The sequence below is a fragment of the Sebastes umbrosus genome, chromosome 13 (assembly GCF_015220745.1).
Source record: "Sebastes umbrosus isolate fSebUmb1 chromosome 13, fSebUmb1.pri, whole genome shotgun sequence".
Lineage (NCBI taxonomy): Eukaryota > Metazoa > Chordata > Actinopteri > Perciformes > Sebastidae > Sebastes > Sebastes umbrosus.
The window spans coordinates 17,415,883-17,430,920 of record NC_051281.1 but is presented as its reverse complement, the minus strand read 5'-3'; the positions used below and the strand labels follow the sequence as shown (position 1 = coordinate 17,430,920).

Below are 15,038 nucleotides of genomic sequence, written 5' to 3'. Positions count from 1 at the left end.
TCTTTTGGCAAACCATCCAATAGTTGTTAAAAGACTGTGTATAAGAAGTGGACGTAGTCACCGTGACATCACCCATTGGTTTGTGGACTGCCGTTTTGATGCCTCGGGTTCGGTATTTTGTCCGTCGCCATCTTGATTTTTGTCCGTCACCATCTCAGCTTTTTGCAACCAGAAGTGACACAAGACGGTGGAGCTAAGTACGACTGAACGTTGAATAAGATGTTTCTAGACAACGAAAATTACAATTAACTTTCGTGAACTGAAAACACTGTGAAAGGGTTAAAGTTGTAAGACAAACAAACGGGGAACTCCCAGACTGAACAAAGCGGTGGTAGCGATCTGTCAATCACATACCCTGCTTTATGGTCTATTTGACTCTAAATGGAACCATAATTTACTAAATGAACATCATGCTGTATTGAAGAAGACTTGAAACTTGCGATTGAGACCATGAACTCATGTTTACAATGTGTACTAAGTAATAAATCAAGTGAGAAGTGGGCTCATTTTCTCATAGACTTCTATACAATCAGACTCCTTTTTGCAACCAGAGGAGTCGCCCCCTGCTGGCTGTTAGATAGAATGCAAGTTTAATGCGCCTCCCAGTGGCTTCACTTTTCAGAATCAGAATCAGAATCAGAATCGTGTTTATTGCCAGGTGTAAGAGGTATACACTAGGGATTTGCTTTGCTTTTGTTGGTGCAAGTCAAACAGTATAATAACAAAAGAATAGATACAAATGTTAGAATAAAATAAGAATAAAAAATTGAAATTCTACCAATATACAATTTCAGAACTGAAGTTTTGCCCACTGATTGAATTACATTACTCAAAACCACAAATCTTGACCTCAGGGTTACGCAAGAGGAAAAGTCAGGAGATCACCAAAATATACATTGTTTTGGATTGATTGTCAGTACAAAATTCACGCCCAATAAATCTAGTAGATGTTGAGATATTTCACTGAAAAGGGAACAAATTGACCTGCTGATGGTGCTATAGGAAAAGTCAGGGAATCACCAAAGTCTGCAGGATTCATCCTCTAGGGAACATGAATGTCTGCACAAAATTTCATGTCAATCCATTTGAGATATTTATATATTCAGTCTGGAGCAAAGTGGTCGACTGACTGACAGACCAGCATCGCCGCTATGGCAAAAAAAACCTCTTAAAGCAGATCTTATCAACTAGAAATGCCTTCAGCTTAATAGATTCCATTTACAGTGATACGCTCCATCCTGGTGGTGTATGTATTGTATTTATATATTCGTGACCTTCTTTTTGTTATTCTTGGATCAGCAGAGGATATTTTATATATACGGTATGTTGTCCTTTTCTGTGACTGCCCTTAACAAGTCACTGGAGGTTGACAAGGAAGACAAGCATCACCACCAGCTGGTCTGTGGTATAGCCTTAGAGAAATTCAGCTTCCATTGTATATGAGGGTTTATTATAAAAGAAGAAATTGTCATTGTGAAAAAGCTTTTATGGTTCGCTAAGAAAAAATAATTGTTGATGGTGCAAGTGTGCCGTCTCTGTTTTATTGCTATTAATACTTTAAAAGTGAAAGCTTGTTTTTAACATTATGTGGAAATGTGTCTTTGTATGTGTTTGTGTGTGTGTGTGCGCATAATGTGTATGTTCAAGGACTTTTTTCTTGATCAGGATAAAGTGTGACCAAGGAACAACATCCTTTTTTCTTATCCATTTTTATACAGTTTCATATAGCACCATTAGTTGGTTGACTGAACCTCAGATGAGCTATGCTTTACAGAATCCAAATTACACTAGAGCCATTTTTCATTCTGTGAAGCTCTTCACAGGCAAAGGGCCATAGATGGGCCTGTTCACTTTCCTTATTTGTCCTTGTCTGCTCGAGGTTGCCTCTGGCTGACATAGCCTGAATTTAAGTGGACATCAATCTCGATAAAGAGGCAGAGCCCAGAGTAATATTACCTCCTCAGATTTTTTTTTTTACTGTTTAGCAACACCGTGCAAATAACCATGTTTCACATCACAAACTGAAACATTAACCTCAGATATGAAGCAAAATATTTGGATCACGCTGTGGCTTCACGGCATGGTGTCTTTTTAGTTTTACATGTCGATATCCAGACACAGTCTCAGTTGTTGTTTTTTTAAAGCCCTCGGCTCAGAATAGGACAAGATGTGTCTATTTGCATGGCTGTGTCGTGATGATAAAAAGATTTCCTCCAGCTGGCCGGTGGCCTATCTCAGTGCCGCAAAAGTGATGCAGGGAGAATTTGGCTCAGAGTGGCAGCCATGCCACAGCGGACTGGACTCCATGCACTCCTCATAAATGATGGTCATTAATTCTCCATGTAGGTAGAGGTTTTCCACACGCGGTGCAGGAGCCCTTCCTCTGGGACTGGCCTGACTCAACCCAATCACCACTTCTCATTCTCCTGCTCTCTTCTTTCTCTCTCTCTCTCTGTTCCTGTCGCACCCTGTCTGCTCTCCCTCAGTTATGCATGAAGACAAAGTTCCCGGCTCCCCCTGTTTGTCGAGCCCATCTGATAAGTTGCAGACAAGTCACCATGGTTTCCATCATCTCTGATGCTAGAGGCACTCTTCTTTTCTCACATTATGAAATATGAGTTGTTCCCAGTTGGCTCCCTTGACCTAAATTTCCAGTATTTGCACTTGACAGTTTTTTAAGCTCACGCTTGAATTGAGATTTTCTTTATGTGTTTGTTATCAAGTAAGCAGACATACCTCAGGCAGTTGAATGAATTTACATCATAATCAGATTAAACAGCGAGCTATATGGCAATGCCAAGTTCAAATTATTTTCAAGAAACACAAGAACACAAAGAAAGCGTTGTGCCTAAATTGCAGTTTAGGATCAAGAAATGCAATATAGCATCTGATCAGCATTAATGCAAAGTAGTAGAAAACTTGATTTTTCTGCTGGTACAGGTGTCATCTGCACTTAGACCATATGGTTGCACAGTGGTGCGGTTGAAGTGCTCCTGCAGAAAACCATTTGGCTCCGACATAGTCTGTATATTAAAATCTCAGCAAGCCTCACAGGCTATTAGATTTTTCTATGTTAACAAACAGGAGAGCTCTTCAAAGGCTCAGACTTCGACATAATTGGAAAGGAAATCGAGCCAGAGCTGCGCTAATGTTTCTTAGCTCTTTTCCTCTGCCATTAGTGATCTCAGGTCCCACAAGAATGAAAAGCTGGACAGGCGTGCTATCAAAGAACTGGAGTGTCATTTTTTTTTTTTTTTGCAGTATTTGTCTCCTGTGGCTACCTTTGACACAGAGTATTAGTCTTTTTTTCTTTTCAATTCAAGTCCATTATCTTCATGCATATAATTTTTACACACTTTCCATCACTGTTTTTTGGTCTGTTCTCTGAAATAGTATCTGTGCCTTCACAGCTTGGGAATAAATTATACTATTCTCTTATGATGGGTGGGGCGATGTGAGCAGCCAGCCAACATAAATATGTAAGATGTTCTTCAAAAAACTGCTCAGTTCATTTTAAATAAAGTGATACGAGCACGTAAGAAGCCATTGTTTCTGTAGACTCCAAATGACAGGATGACCTTATTTAGTAAGGACGTAATTGTAGAGTCATTACGACAGCCTGCTGGTGAGGTCTTGTCCTGGGAGGTCTATGGATGGAGAAACCTCTCCTGACAGACTACTTAAGTACTGTCTCTGGACCCGCTCAGTTATGAGTTAGTGGTTTGGTGATGTTCAATTCCCTGTGGCACGCCATTCAAACGCAGAACGGCCATTACAGAGACTATGGCACATTAGTATATAAACCCTGTGGGCTTGAGAGCACTTTAGCACTGTTTCTGTTTCATGGCAATATCAATTAACGCACTTAACCTCTAACAGCAACAGCTGTTGCCTAACTACTTTGAGCTACTGTGAAATCTGCGCCATCACAGCTGTAATTATAAAATATTTTGAATCCTCTTTTTAAAATGATCAGAGGTGTTAATTAAAAGTGATGAAAACAAATGGACTCTGTGGAGATAATGGTAACCGTCTCATGTTCAACAAGGCCTTCTGGCTTGTGTCCACACAAGGATATTAATGAGCCATTGACCTTATAGTATTCATTGCCCGCCGCGGATGTGAAAAATGCTTGGCTTTCAGAAAGTTGTATTAAATCAATGACTCATCAGAGCTGTTTATTGCATGCAGCATATCAACATTTTGTTGACTTGATTGAGTTGATCTACATAAAAATTGAATTTGCCCCAAGAAGCATTCACACTTCTTACAGTAAGTGTGTGTTGCTGGCCTGTGATGAGGGGGTGGAGGTAATTGACAATACTGTGGAGTAATCAGAAGGAAAGACGCAATAGTTTGCTGTTTGAAGCTATGACCTTTGGTGAAACAATGCCTAAGAAGCTAAGGATTATTTTCATTAGATTTGTTTTTCAGTGTATTAATTATGGAGTCTTTTAAATGTCAGAAAATAGTGAAAATGCCCACTAGGGCTGGGTAAATAATATAAATAATATCTTGATATTTTCTGTAAAATAACATAACTGTTTGATATAACCCTTTGATGGGTATCATACCAGTGTGATCATTCTAGTAAACTTATCTCCACACTCTTAGGTGGTGTACTGTCATATTGAAGTCAGATTGGTTTTTGGAAATGTATTCTTATTAAGTTTGACTATTATTCATGCAGTTGAAATTCAATTTTTTCCGAAACACAGTTTGCAGGCGGTAGTTTTTTTAATTATCATTGATTTTATTTATTATTTATTAATTTTGTTAATATTTCTTTATCTATTATTGTCAGACTGACAGACTTATTGAATTTATGTGAAATTGCCTTTCACATTCACCGGAAGATCACTTTTATTCAGTTTTTTAGTCAGTCACTTTTTAGTCAGTTCTTGGTCTTTCTTGGTCTTTTTATACGCACTTACGTACCGCAAAACAACTTTAAGTTAGTTTAACCATCTTTTTCGAAGTGGAGGCTGGCATCTTCCATCACCTTTTCCGACCTCAAAGCGTATAAACTTTGTTGGCTTTGGTGCTTAAAGTCTTCCGCTCTCTCCAGGCTCTTTCCCAGTTCCCTGCTTCCCTCCAGATACAAAAACACACACCCCGTACACACATCTATACTCATACGCCACGCACACTCACCCGAGAGAGTGTGTCTGTGGGAGGGAGAGAGTCACGGGAGAAGCGAAAGGTCAAAGCGAGTCTCATGTTGGCGGCTTAAATAAATGACAATATTTGTACTCAATGTTGGCGATATAGTCATTTACTACATCCCACGTAGAACAAGCCATAACACATTGAGTATATTCGATATATTGCCCACCCCCAATGCCCAACACTATTCCCCAGAGCCCAAAGTGATGTCTTCAAGTTGTTTGTTTTATCCAACTTACAGTCAAAAACACAAAAGTATTCAGTTTACAGTGATATAAGATAGAGATACCCAGCAAATCCTCACATTTGAGAACCTGTAACCAATTTTGATTTATTTTATATTTTTTTGATCAGCTAATAGTTTTAGTCCTGATTACGTTGGCATAGCATTTTACCCTTTAACAAGATTCAAATGAATAAAAGTGGGAATTAAATACTATTTATTTGGTTGTCTGTGGAGTCAACCTGCTTCTTTTTTGTTGTATTTTCTGTGCAAGCTGACAGAGCCTGACACACTGCAACTTAAAAAAAACATAAGCAATGTGAGAAATCAGACACAAATGAAGAAAACATTCCCAGCAGTTTGACAACTTATGCATTGCATTTTGGAAAGCACTTCAAAACAAAAAAACACAAGCAAATACACAAAAACAACAACGAGATGAAAGCATTGGCAGATACAGAAAATACACGCACATACAGAAAACTGTGAAATGCACACAACTGAATTGAGCTGCAACACAGTAGCAATACATCCAGTGGAACCTTTCTTGTTTGTGCTTTATGATTGCATTCTCCACATTTGCAGTGAACTTCTCAGGCCCCGATCAGACAGAGCGCTTTTTGCAGGTGGAAAAAGTGCTAATGTTACCTTATTACAAACCATGAACTGTACATGACCCAAATAGTTAATAGTACAGTTTAAATGAATGAAAACAACTTATCCGAAATCTCAAGTACCGTACTAATTTGCCTCCAGGCCTGCTGTTTTCTGTTCAGATCATGGTAACTACTGTTGGTAAAGTCATATAGATCCGTGTATCCAGCAAAAGTCACCACAATGAGAAAAAAACACTTACGATGTTGGGCGATTTTCGCTCAGTCGTTCGGGGCGCTCCTGTAAAAACGAGAGATGCACAGAGCAGATAAATGAGAGGCGCTCAACAACGCAAAAGCAGCGCGCAAAACACTTCAATATCATTGAAAACAATTACAAAAAGCTGCCCTCAGGCTGCTAAAACGCGCTCTCTCTGATCGGGGCCTAAATGTGTAATCCAACGCGTGGACATGTTTTCTCTATTTGCTGGTATTTCTTTAAGTTGCAGGGCATCGGGTTCTCTCAAGTGCTTCTAATATTGGACCCTGCCACATGTGAACAAGACCACATAATACATCTTGTCTTGTGTTTAAAAAAACTTGACAATAATTGCTATATGTATATGTGAGTGCTTGACCACTTGGATACCAGTGAAAACTGTTTCTTCAACTGCATTTGTCTGTTTGCATCTCTGCTCACCACCTTTTTTCTTACCAATGTTATGCCAGATGCCATGCTGCTGGTGGCACAGAGGCTGGAGGGACCTTTCAACATTGAATCTGTCATGGAGCCTATTGATGTGAAGATTTCAGAGGCCATCATGAATATGCAAGATAACAGTGCCCAGGTCTCCTACAGGGTATGTCAATTATGTTTATTCCCCAGATAACAAAAGTAACACCTCAGACAGGCTGTTGAAATACAACTTGAAGCAAAACTAAAGGGGGTGGGGGGGGAGTCATACTGGACTGTGTCTAAGGTGTGTAGTGCAACACGTTCTAATTATGTCCAAATTTAGGTCTCGTATTTGAATTATATGTTTCAATTTGGTCAGATAATCTTAGTTCAACTAACAGTAGTTAATGTGTTTCCTGTGTTTTACTGCATTTTTCTTTGCCCACAAAATTGTAGTCAGAAAGAAGAAAAAAAAATGTAGGTGGTTGTGAAGAATTTTTTCTGCCCACGCACTTTTTGGATGCCTGTTCTCATTCTCTTTCCCATGCAACAGATGCAGTTTTGTTTATGGTTTAAGTATATGTGGTATTTTCCCAAAAGCCTGTAAAAACTTAACCTTAACATCTTAAATAGCATTGGTCACAGCTCCTGGTTGAATCACCTATCAACGTGGTTACCTCAACTTGACGTAGAGCACTGTCACGTTGGTAATGTGGGCCGAATGCTTCCCAAGACCTTAACAAAACAGCATGTTTTCCCAATTTTCCGCTTCCCAAGTAATTTAAACCCCTGACAATTGGGTGCCCATGTTTTTGTAATTGCAGGTTTTTCAAGGCTGTGGCCAGCCAAAACCCGCAGGAATGACTAGGTCTACCCGCGGTGTTTCGGATGTGTTCAACGCTCGCTTCAGGCCGTACAGCCCAGAGGAGCGGCCTACCACTGCGGCTGGCACAAGCCTGGACAGACTGGTAAGGAGACAGAGCCAATGCTGCTGTTTTCAGGCGAGACACTGCCTCAGTGTAAACATCATTTGTCTTTCTGACTTGACACTGTTGATTAAAGCTGGTGATTTGCCATCGTAAGCCCCTGGAGCCGGAAATTAATTCTTTGTACTTGTCCTCCATTCAGGCCCCTCTATCGATTTGTGTTTGTTAACGAATCAACAGCTTTACCCCAAGAGGGCAGTGGAAGGTGCGGTGCGCCGCGTTCAGTGCCCTTCTCATCTCTGTGTACTTGGCAAACAGAAAAGAAAGGGATGAAAGCAGAGATGGATAGATTTTGTGAGGCTGACCATATCAATTGTTTGCTATAAAGCACACCTTTATTTTCTATCAGATTAGCCTTATGTTTGTTGGATTGGATCTTGATACATGGATTTCCATCTCAAACAACCTTGAAACCTAAAATGCTGCATCAGGGTAAAGGTTAACATGGAGCTGACAGACCAATTCAGCTGAGAGACAGTTCTCATCATGGATTACCTTTGCAGACACAGTGCCCTTCCTTTCTCCCCTCTAGTCATTTTCAAAATAAATCTTTTCAAATTGTATCTCAGTCATGTTGAAGAAACCAGTACACCACAGTGTATTTTTTTTGCATTATTGAAAAGTACCAAATGTATGAATTCAGTTTAGTGGAAAGACGGTCTCGCCAACAGTGTTTAAAACATGCAAAATGAAATGTCTCAGAGCTTTGTGTCAGGTTAATAACAGGTTATTTAGTTAATGAAAACATCATTTGAAAAGCAGCAGCTTTTTGCCATCTGGCTCTTGGAGTCCCACAACAATAAATGACTTATTTGTTTTATTCAATGCTAATTATGTTTTTTTGCACAATTTAATTCATTCTCCACACATTTGTTTTGATGTTTCATATAGAGCGGTTGCCTTTTTTGCTTTGTGTTGTCCGTCAATGATTTCTTCCACCTACACTGAATTAATTAAGACTTTCTGTTTCCCTGCCTTTATGCTGCAAACCAGAGGATTGTTTGGAATGCAATGCAACACAGTGTAAGGTTCAACATTTTATACTCATACTTGTTTTTTTGTTGGGACTATTGTCTGCAATTGTTTCATGCATTATGACAAAGCGAAAATTATGTTTTAACATTGTGTGGTTGGTATGATTGTGTTCTAAGCATTACAGCTTTACAGCAGACAGGCATTGTGACCTGTAAATCCCAGTGGTATGCGGCACTTGGTGTGCTAAGCGTCAGTCACAGTCTCATTTCCATCTCATATGGGAGTCGGTGTCACCTAGTCTCATAGAATTGGCTGTGAAGGAGCATTTTGTTTTAATTTATTAGGGGATCTACCGCAGGAGCTATTCAGATCTCGATAACGGCCGCTGCGGTGTATTATAGCATCAAAGTATCAGCTGTTAAAGATGGCATTTTACAGTTGAGTTGCTATCACCACAGGGATTGTTGAACACATGCCATGGTGTCCTCAGCTAGTGAGGGTTTCACTCTGGAGATCCAAAACGATCCTTTTTCAACCACCACCTCTATTCTAGACACATCCCAGTCAAAGACCCTCATTGCCATAGCTAATAGAGTCAACTCCTTGAGGAAGCCAGCCAATCAGCAGGTGACCTGCTCCGTCAGAACTGGCAGAGGGAAGAGCTGTGAAGAGTTGGTGGGGGAGTGTTGAAACCAGCATCTGCTATAACAGTACAGTGAAGATGGGGGCTCCAGACTGCTCATGAATAACTGGGCAATTAGCCTGCGTGGAGGATCTCACAAGATGGAGCTCAGTGACAGGATCTTATTTTTAACATGGGATAACTAGACCAGTGTACCTGAGCAGCAAATTCTATTATCAACATCCCTGAGCCCGAGACATCCGTGCTCGCTGATCATAGCGGCCCCAGGAAGCTGCAAATCGTGACATTTCGGTAATGTGCTGTAATGGGGGTTGTTTGGTTCATGAAATGAAAAGGAAAATGCTTGGTTTGTGTTTTTGCTCACATCCATCATTTCAGCCGCAATCAGGATGTCAGCTGAAAATCAAAACAGAGCAACATTAGCATTCATGTTGAGTCATGGTTCAGGCAATTTGACGACTATCCATTCTGCTTTTAGCGCTGTTTTTGGCCTCCACTAATACCTGAGAAAATATCTGTCTCTTTAGCTGCTAAATGCTCCGCAGTGTTCACCGGCTAGCTGTTAACCTTGTCTGCCTGCTGTTTGGTGCTGAGCAGGTAATGTATCGTGGGTTTATTAGAGCAGCTGTCTGCTGATGAGAGTGAACCACAACAGTAAAGTTGCAGGACTAAAAGTCCCAGGGAAATGGAAGTCATAGCGTCTTATGCTTCTGCATTAAGATGTGTTCCCCAGTGAAATGGAATATTTGAGCGGTGAACAGTTATGAGAGGGGTTTAAATCAAATCCTTTGCATTTGATTGGACCGCAGAAATGTGGGCGGGCTTAGAATGTAGCGTGATGCTGAGCTACAGAGTCACAACTCCCTTTGCTAAAAGTTGCAGATTGATTGATGGAAGGATGTCATGATATTATTGGTTTAAATTGGTTGATACTATCTTACATAAGCACATGTCATATTTTATTTTACAGTAAGAAAAGATGATTGGATTTTGATTTTTAAATCAATTAACAACACAAAACAATGACAAATATTGTCCAGAAACCCTCACATGTACTGCATTTAGCATAAAAAATATGCTCAAATCATAACATGGCAAACTCACAACAGGCAACAACAGCTGTCAGTATATCAGTATGCTGACTTGTCTATGACTTGCCTAAAACTGCATGTGATGTGTCTGTAAAGGGGAGACTCGTGGGTACCAATAGGACCCATTTTCATTCACATATCTTGAAGTCAGAGGTCAAGGGACCCCTTTGAAAATGTCCATGCCAGTTTTTCCTCGCCAAAATTTGGCGTAAATTTGCAGTGTTATTTAGCTTCCGTCTTGACAAGCTAGTATGACATGGTTGGTACCAATGGACTCCTTAGGTTCTAGTTTCATATGATACCAGTATCGTCATGATATCTTTAAAATTGAGCCCACTACAACCTAAAATCGCAAATTGTATTAAGGTGTTAAATAAATTAGTGGTGTTAAAACAAATTTGCGTTAATGCTTTATTATCGCGTTAACTTTGACGGCCCTAATTTTGATATAAAAATACAAAGAAATAGTTTTTTTGTGTATTTTTTTTGCATGTATTGTTAAATAGGTTCACATTATTACCAGGGATGTGGTCTAAAAGGGTTTAAAAGGCATTTCATCTCGACTTTAAAACCAAAACAATGAGTTGAAACATGCTATAAAGCTCAGTAAAGCTGAAGGGAACTGCAGAATGAGGTGATAATCCTCCGTGGGTTCATCATTACAAACAACCCCTTTCACATGCAAGTTGTCATGTAGTCTATTGTTTATATAAAAATATTGATAATATATTGTCACTGCCAGTCAATTCAAATTTGAAATATTGCCATAAAGTCACACACTGTAAGAAATGGTAAATGGCACTTCATATCCACTCATATTTGGCTGCTAACATGTCAGCTACAGTGATACAGCAATCAACACAGCCGAGTGTGGAAATACTGTATTTTAAGGTGCCGTTCTTCTATCCACAGCTAGATGCTGGCTCAAAGAAATCTGAGACTGTAAAGTCAGTGATAAAACCTTCAACTTGTTTCTAGAAATACAAGGTCAATTATTCAATCTTGTCAAATATTGTTAAAAGAAATATGAAAACAGCCAACAGCTGTGTTTTTTTCAGGGACACATTTGTAGTCTCTCTGGATTAGGTTTCTGATAATGAGCTGTGAAAACAAGTGTTAAATGCTTAAAATCATGTCAGAAGGCCTCTACAATCCAAGCTACTGCATGACATACGCCTGATTCTTATTAATAACACAACGCTTAAAGCATAAATTTATTGTATTCATACTTTAACAGCTGCTGAACTTCTCCTCCTGTGTTTGATACAATTTAAAGGTTTAACGTAGACACTTATGCTGCACTTTAGCCTGTCAAAACAGTTTGGAAACTGATGAGTGTTTTATATGAATACTATAACAGTAGAATTAAACTGTTTAATCTCATAAATGAAAAGTGGTACGCTGAGTGCTTGTGTGACATAGTTTTTGATTACAGTAAATGAAGCAGCCACGGTGGTTATTATTCAGCATTTAGTACGCTCAACTAAAGATGGTTAAAGTTAAATTCAGGCAGTGAAACATAACCTTCACCATTGTGATGAGTCATGTTGTGGTAATATTGAATTACTTTAATGGCGGCAGTGGTTTTCTCAGCTAACATTGAATTACGATGGTTGAGGTCATATGTTTTAGATACCACACACATCTGCTGTGAAGTCACTCCCGCAGCTTTGGTTTGTTAATAAGCAAGCAAAGGCATGGCAGGAACACACAGAAACAAGTCCTGAAAATCCAAGAATGGCCAAGACATATTCTCACATTTATATGTCTAACTTGTGAAACGTTTGATGCATTTCTATTGAGGTCCTGCAGTTGACATCACTGCCTCTGACAGCCACCATACTGGCGGGCAGAGAATATGCTTCTCTCAGTCTTGCTGCCTATATACACATCAATACTGACTGCTGAGGTTGCTAATTCTAATGAGATAATCTCATTAAAGGGAATGTCCACTACACCAGACATGGTAAACAAGAAGTGAACGAATGGAAGAGTATACATTTGTAGTGATCATTTAAAATTAAAAGTGCTGGCAGTCTTTAATTAAGAGATAAACATAGAAAACATAGAACTAAATAGAATCAGTTTATTGAACACAACATGATCTGCGTCATCACTGGTCCTTGAATAAATGTGATTATGCCAAATTCATGTTTTGCCACATGATTATGTTTTAATTCTTGGTCACTTAAGCCATGCTACTGTCAAAAGAAGCCTGCCGCTGGATGTCATCTTCCAGTCCGGTCGCATGAGAAGGCGTTTTAAAGACACGATAATGCGTAAGGCAAAAGCGTGTAATGAGAACGCCGTTCTTTCTGTAGGCGTGTCATTTTCCCGCCATTTAGTCTGTATTGACTGCAATGTAATGACATAGAATAACAGGGAAGAAAGACCACTTATAGTGGGTGAGAGGAGAGGTGGACGGCTCCAACAAACAGGACTTTCAACCGGTGTTCGAGACTGGTGTTTCGTTACGTTAGTGATGTTTGTGTCATGTTTCGTAGTGATGTTTGTTTCATGTTTCGTAGTGATGTTTGTCTCGTGTTTCCTTATGTTGCGTTGTTGCATTTGTTTTAAGCCCAACCATGACATTTTCCCTAAACCTTACTAAGTGGTTTTGTTGCCTAAACCTAAGTGAGTGTTTTTGTTGCTGCATTTTCATACACGTGTGTAATATTCACGCCTCGGCAAGGCTAAACCCGACACTGACACGCTACCCTCTGGTAGACAGGCGGGTCTGTTACACGCTTTGGCGTGATACCGGGCTGGATCTTCACTAGTTCACATTAAACAAGGTCTTCTTGCAACACGTACTTTCCAGAAAAATAAGATAAAACATGACAAAATACAGTTGAGTTTCTGATTATTGAATAAGTACTATATTCTCCATTTTTTTTCATTACAAGTGTTTCCAAATTTGATTTTCATCAAACATTTTTGCATTTATATTAAAGCTGGGCTGGTAATCTTCTTCAAGAACATTTTTTGTTATATTTGTTAGCTTATTAAGAAAGATATGGAATCCGCAGTAGCCACTTGTTACATTTAACATTTATTTCTTCTTTTTACATATCATCCTACCATCCTATTTGGATGAGGTTGCATTCAAGGAAGGATGCATGCTATTGTTTATTTGGTATATACAGTCAAGTCAAGCCATATTTATTTATATAGTGCCAAATCACAACAGGGGTTATCTCATGACACTTTTTATATAGAGCAGGTCTAGACCATACACTTTCTAAACATATGTATTTCCCATCACTTCCCATTGTATCTCTGCGGTTGTTTAGAGTTAAGGTGATACAGGTGGTCAGCGGGTGGCTTGTATGAAAAGCAATTTATTAACCATTGTTATTTATGAACCCAGTTCTTGCTTCCTGCTTTCATTATGTCAACGCTGCAGTATCCCAATAGGTTGTTAGTAAACTTTTCGAAAGGTTCGGGTATTGAACGAAGTGTCAGTTTGTAACAGCTGTGGTCCGAAAGTTTCGCCACGGTTCTCGACTCTCTTTTCATATCCAGCATGAACAAAATACAGTAGCTTAAATGCAGGTTTTGACCAGCTGGTACAGAAATATCACAAAAAAATAGGATAAAGAATAGTGACTTGTTTTTACCTGAAGCTTTCTGTCAGTGTGTGTCTTAATTGAACCTGCTGCCTGTTGTCTTTTCCATGCCTCTGTGGTGTAGAATAGGTGTGAAGGTGTTAGTCTCATGTAGCTGCCTCGGCGCCTCGTGCCATCATTAATGTGACAGCATTTATGTGTTTATCTTGCAGCGGGGACATGACTGGATTCCCTGTGAGAGCACGTCTTTGTTGTCCCACACATTGCCATTCTGGCACTAGATAATTACCTGTGACAGTGACACTACTCAGCCTTGTGAAAGTTGACAATTGTTTAAGGTGTCTTTTGATAAGAACTTCTTGTGTGGATTTACCGCTAAGTTTGTGAGTCAAAGAATGTGCGAGGGATGGAAGAGAGAGCCTGCGTTCATTTCTTCTGTTGCCTATAGAGAAGCTTGGAGGAGCGGGCCCACCTCCAGCTCAATGAGCCATGACTGTTTAATTGCCTGACATTCTGTCAGAGCACACGCCCTCAAAGCTCTGAGAGAAATGGAGATTTGAATGTCCAAAGAGGGGATAAAGGCAAAACAGACTGTCAGGCTCAGAGGCGCATTATAGATAAGAGGTGGAGCTTTTAATTTGACATTTGTAACAAGTTTGGTGCAGTTCAATTTAGTGTAGTTTTATTGGTCCTTTTTTGTCTCCCTTGTGTGGTACACGGTTCGCATTTTATCAGTGTGGCACTATAAACAATAAGAGCGAGACACAAACAAGGCCAGACTGCAGAAAGAGCCTGTAGGGAACAATATTAGTCATAAAGGAATCCTTTGATACATAACTTTATGTCCTTTAATGGCATTGGACCCACTTTTTACATAGATTTCAGAAGATACTACTTTTCTTTTTTAAATGATTTAGACATCAACAGCAACTACAAGGTTATTCATGTACACACTCTTCCCGGATTATTAATAAATGAAACCCAAGTCATCAATTGCCAGCTCCAACATCCTTGATGGATTCAGAAAGCTCTCTTCATTAATGCTAGGTCAGTTAATTTATATTGTTTGTCTAAGACTCGTTGAGTTTTTACAGAATTTCCCTGAAAAACACCTGA

At 39.5% G+C, this 15,038-nt stretch overlaps 1 protein-coding gene across 3 annotated transcripts in view; it reads left to right on the top strand.

The window, feature by feature from the left end:
* LOC119500308 (glypican-6-like) overlaps positions 1-15,038 on the top strand; it is a 112,892-nt gene that overhangs the window by 67,130 nt on the left and 30,724 nt on the right. For all 3 annotated transcript variants that reach the window (XR_005209596.1, XR_005209597.1, XM_037789983.1), the window contains exons 5-6: positions 6,712-6,842; positions 7,483-7,626. Coding sequence is in view for 1 of the 3 variants with exons in the window: in XM_037789983.1 (XP_037645911.1) it covers positions 6,712-6,842; positions 7,483-7,626 (275 nt within the window). In the remaining 2 variants the exon portion in view is untranslated. The remainder of the gene's footprint in view (positions 1-6,711; positions 6,843-7,482; positions 7,627-15,038) is intronic.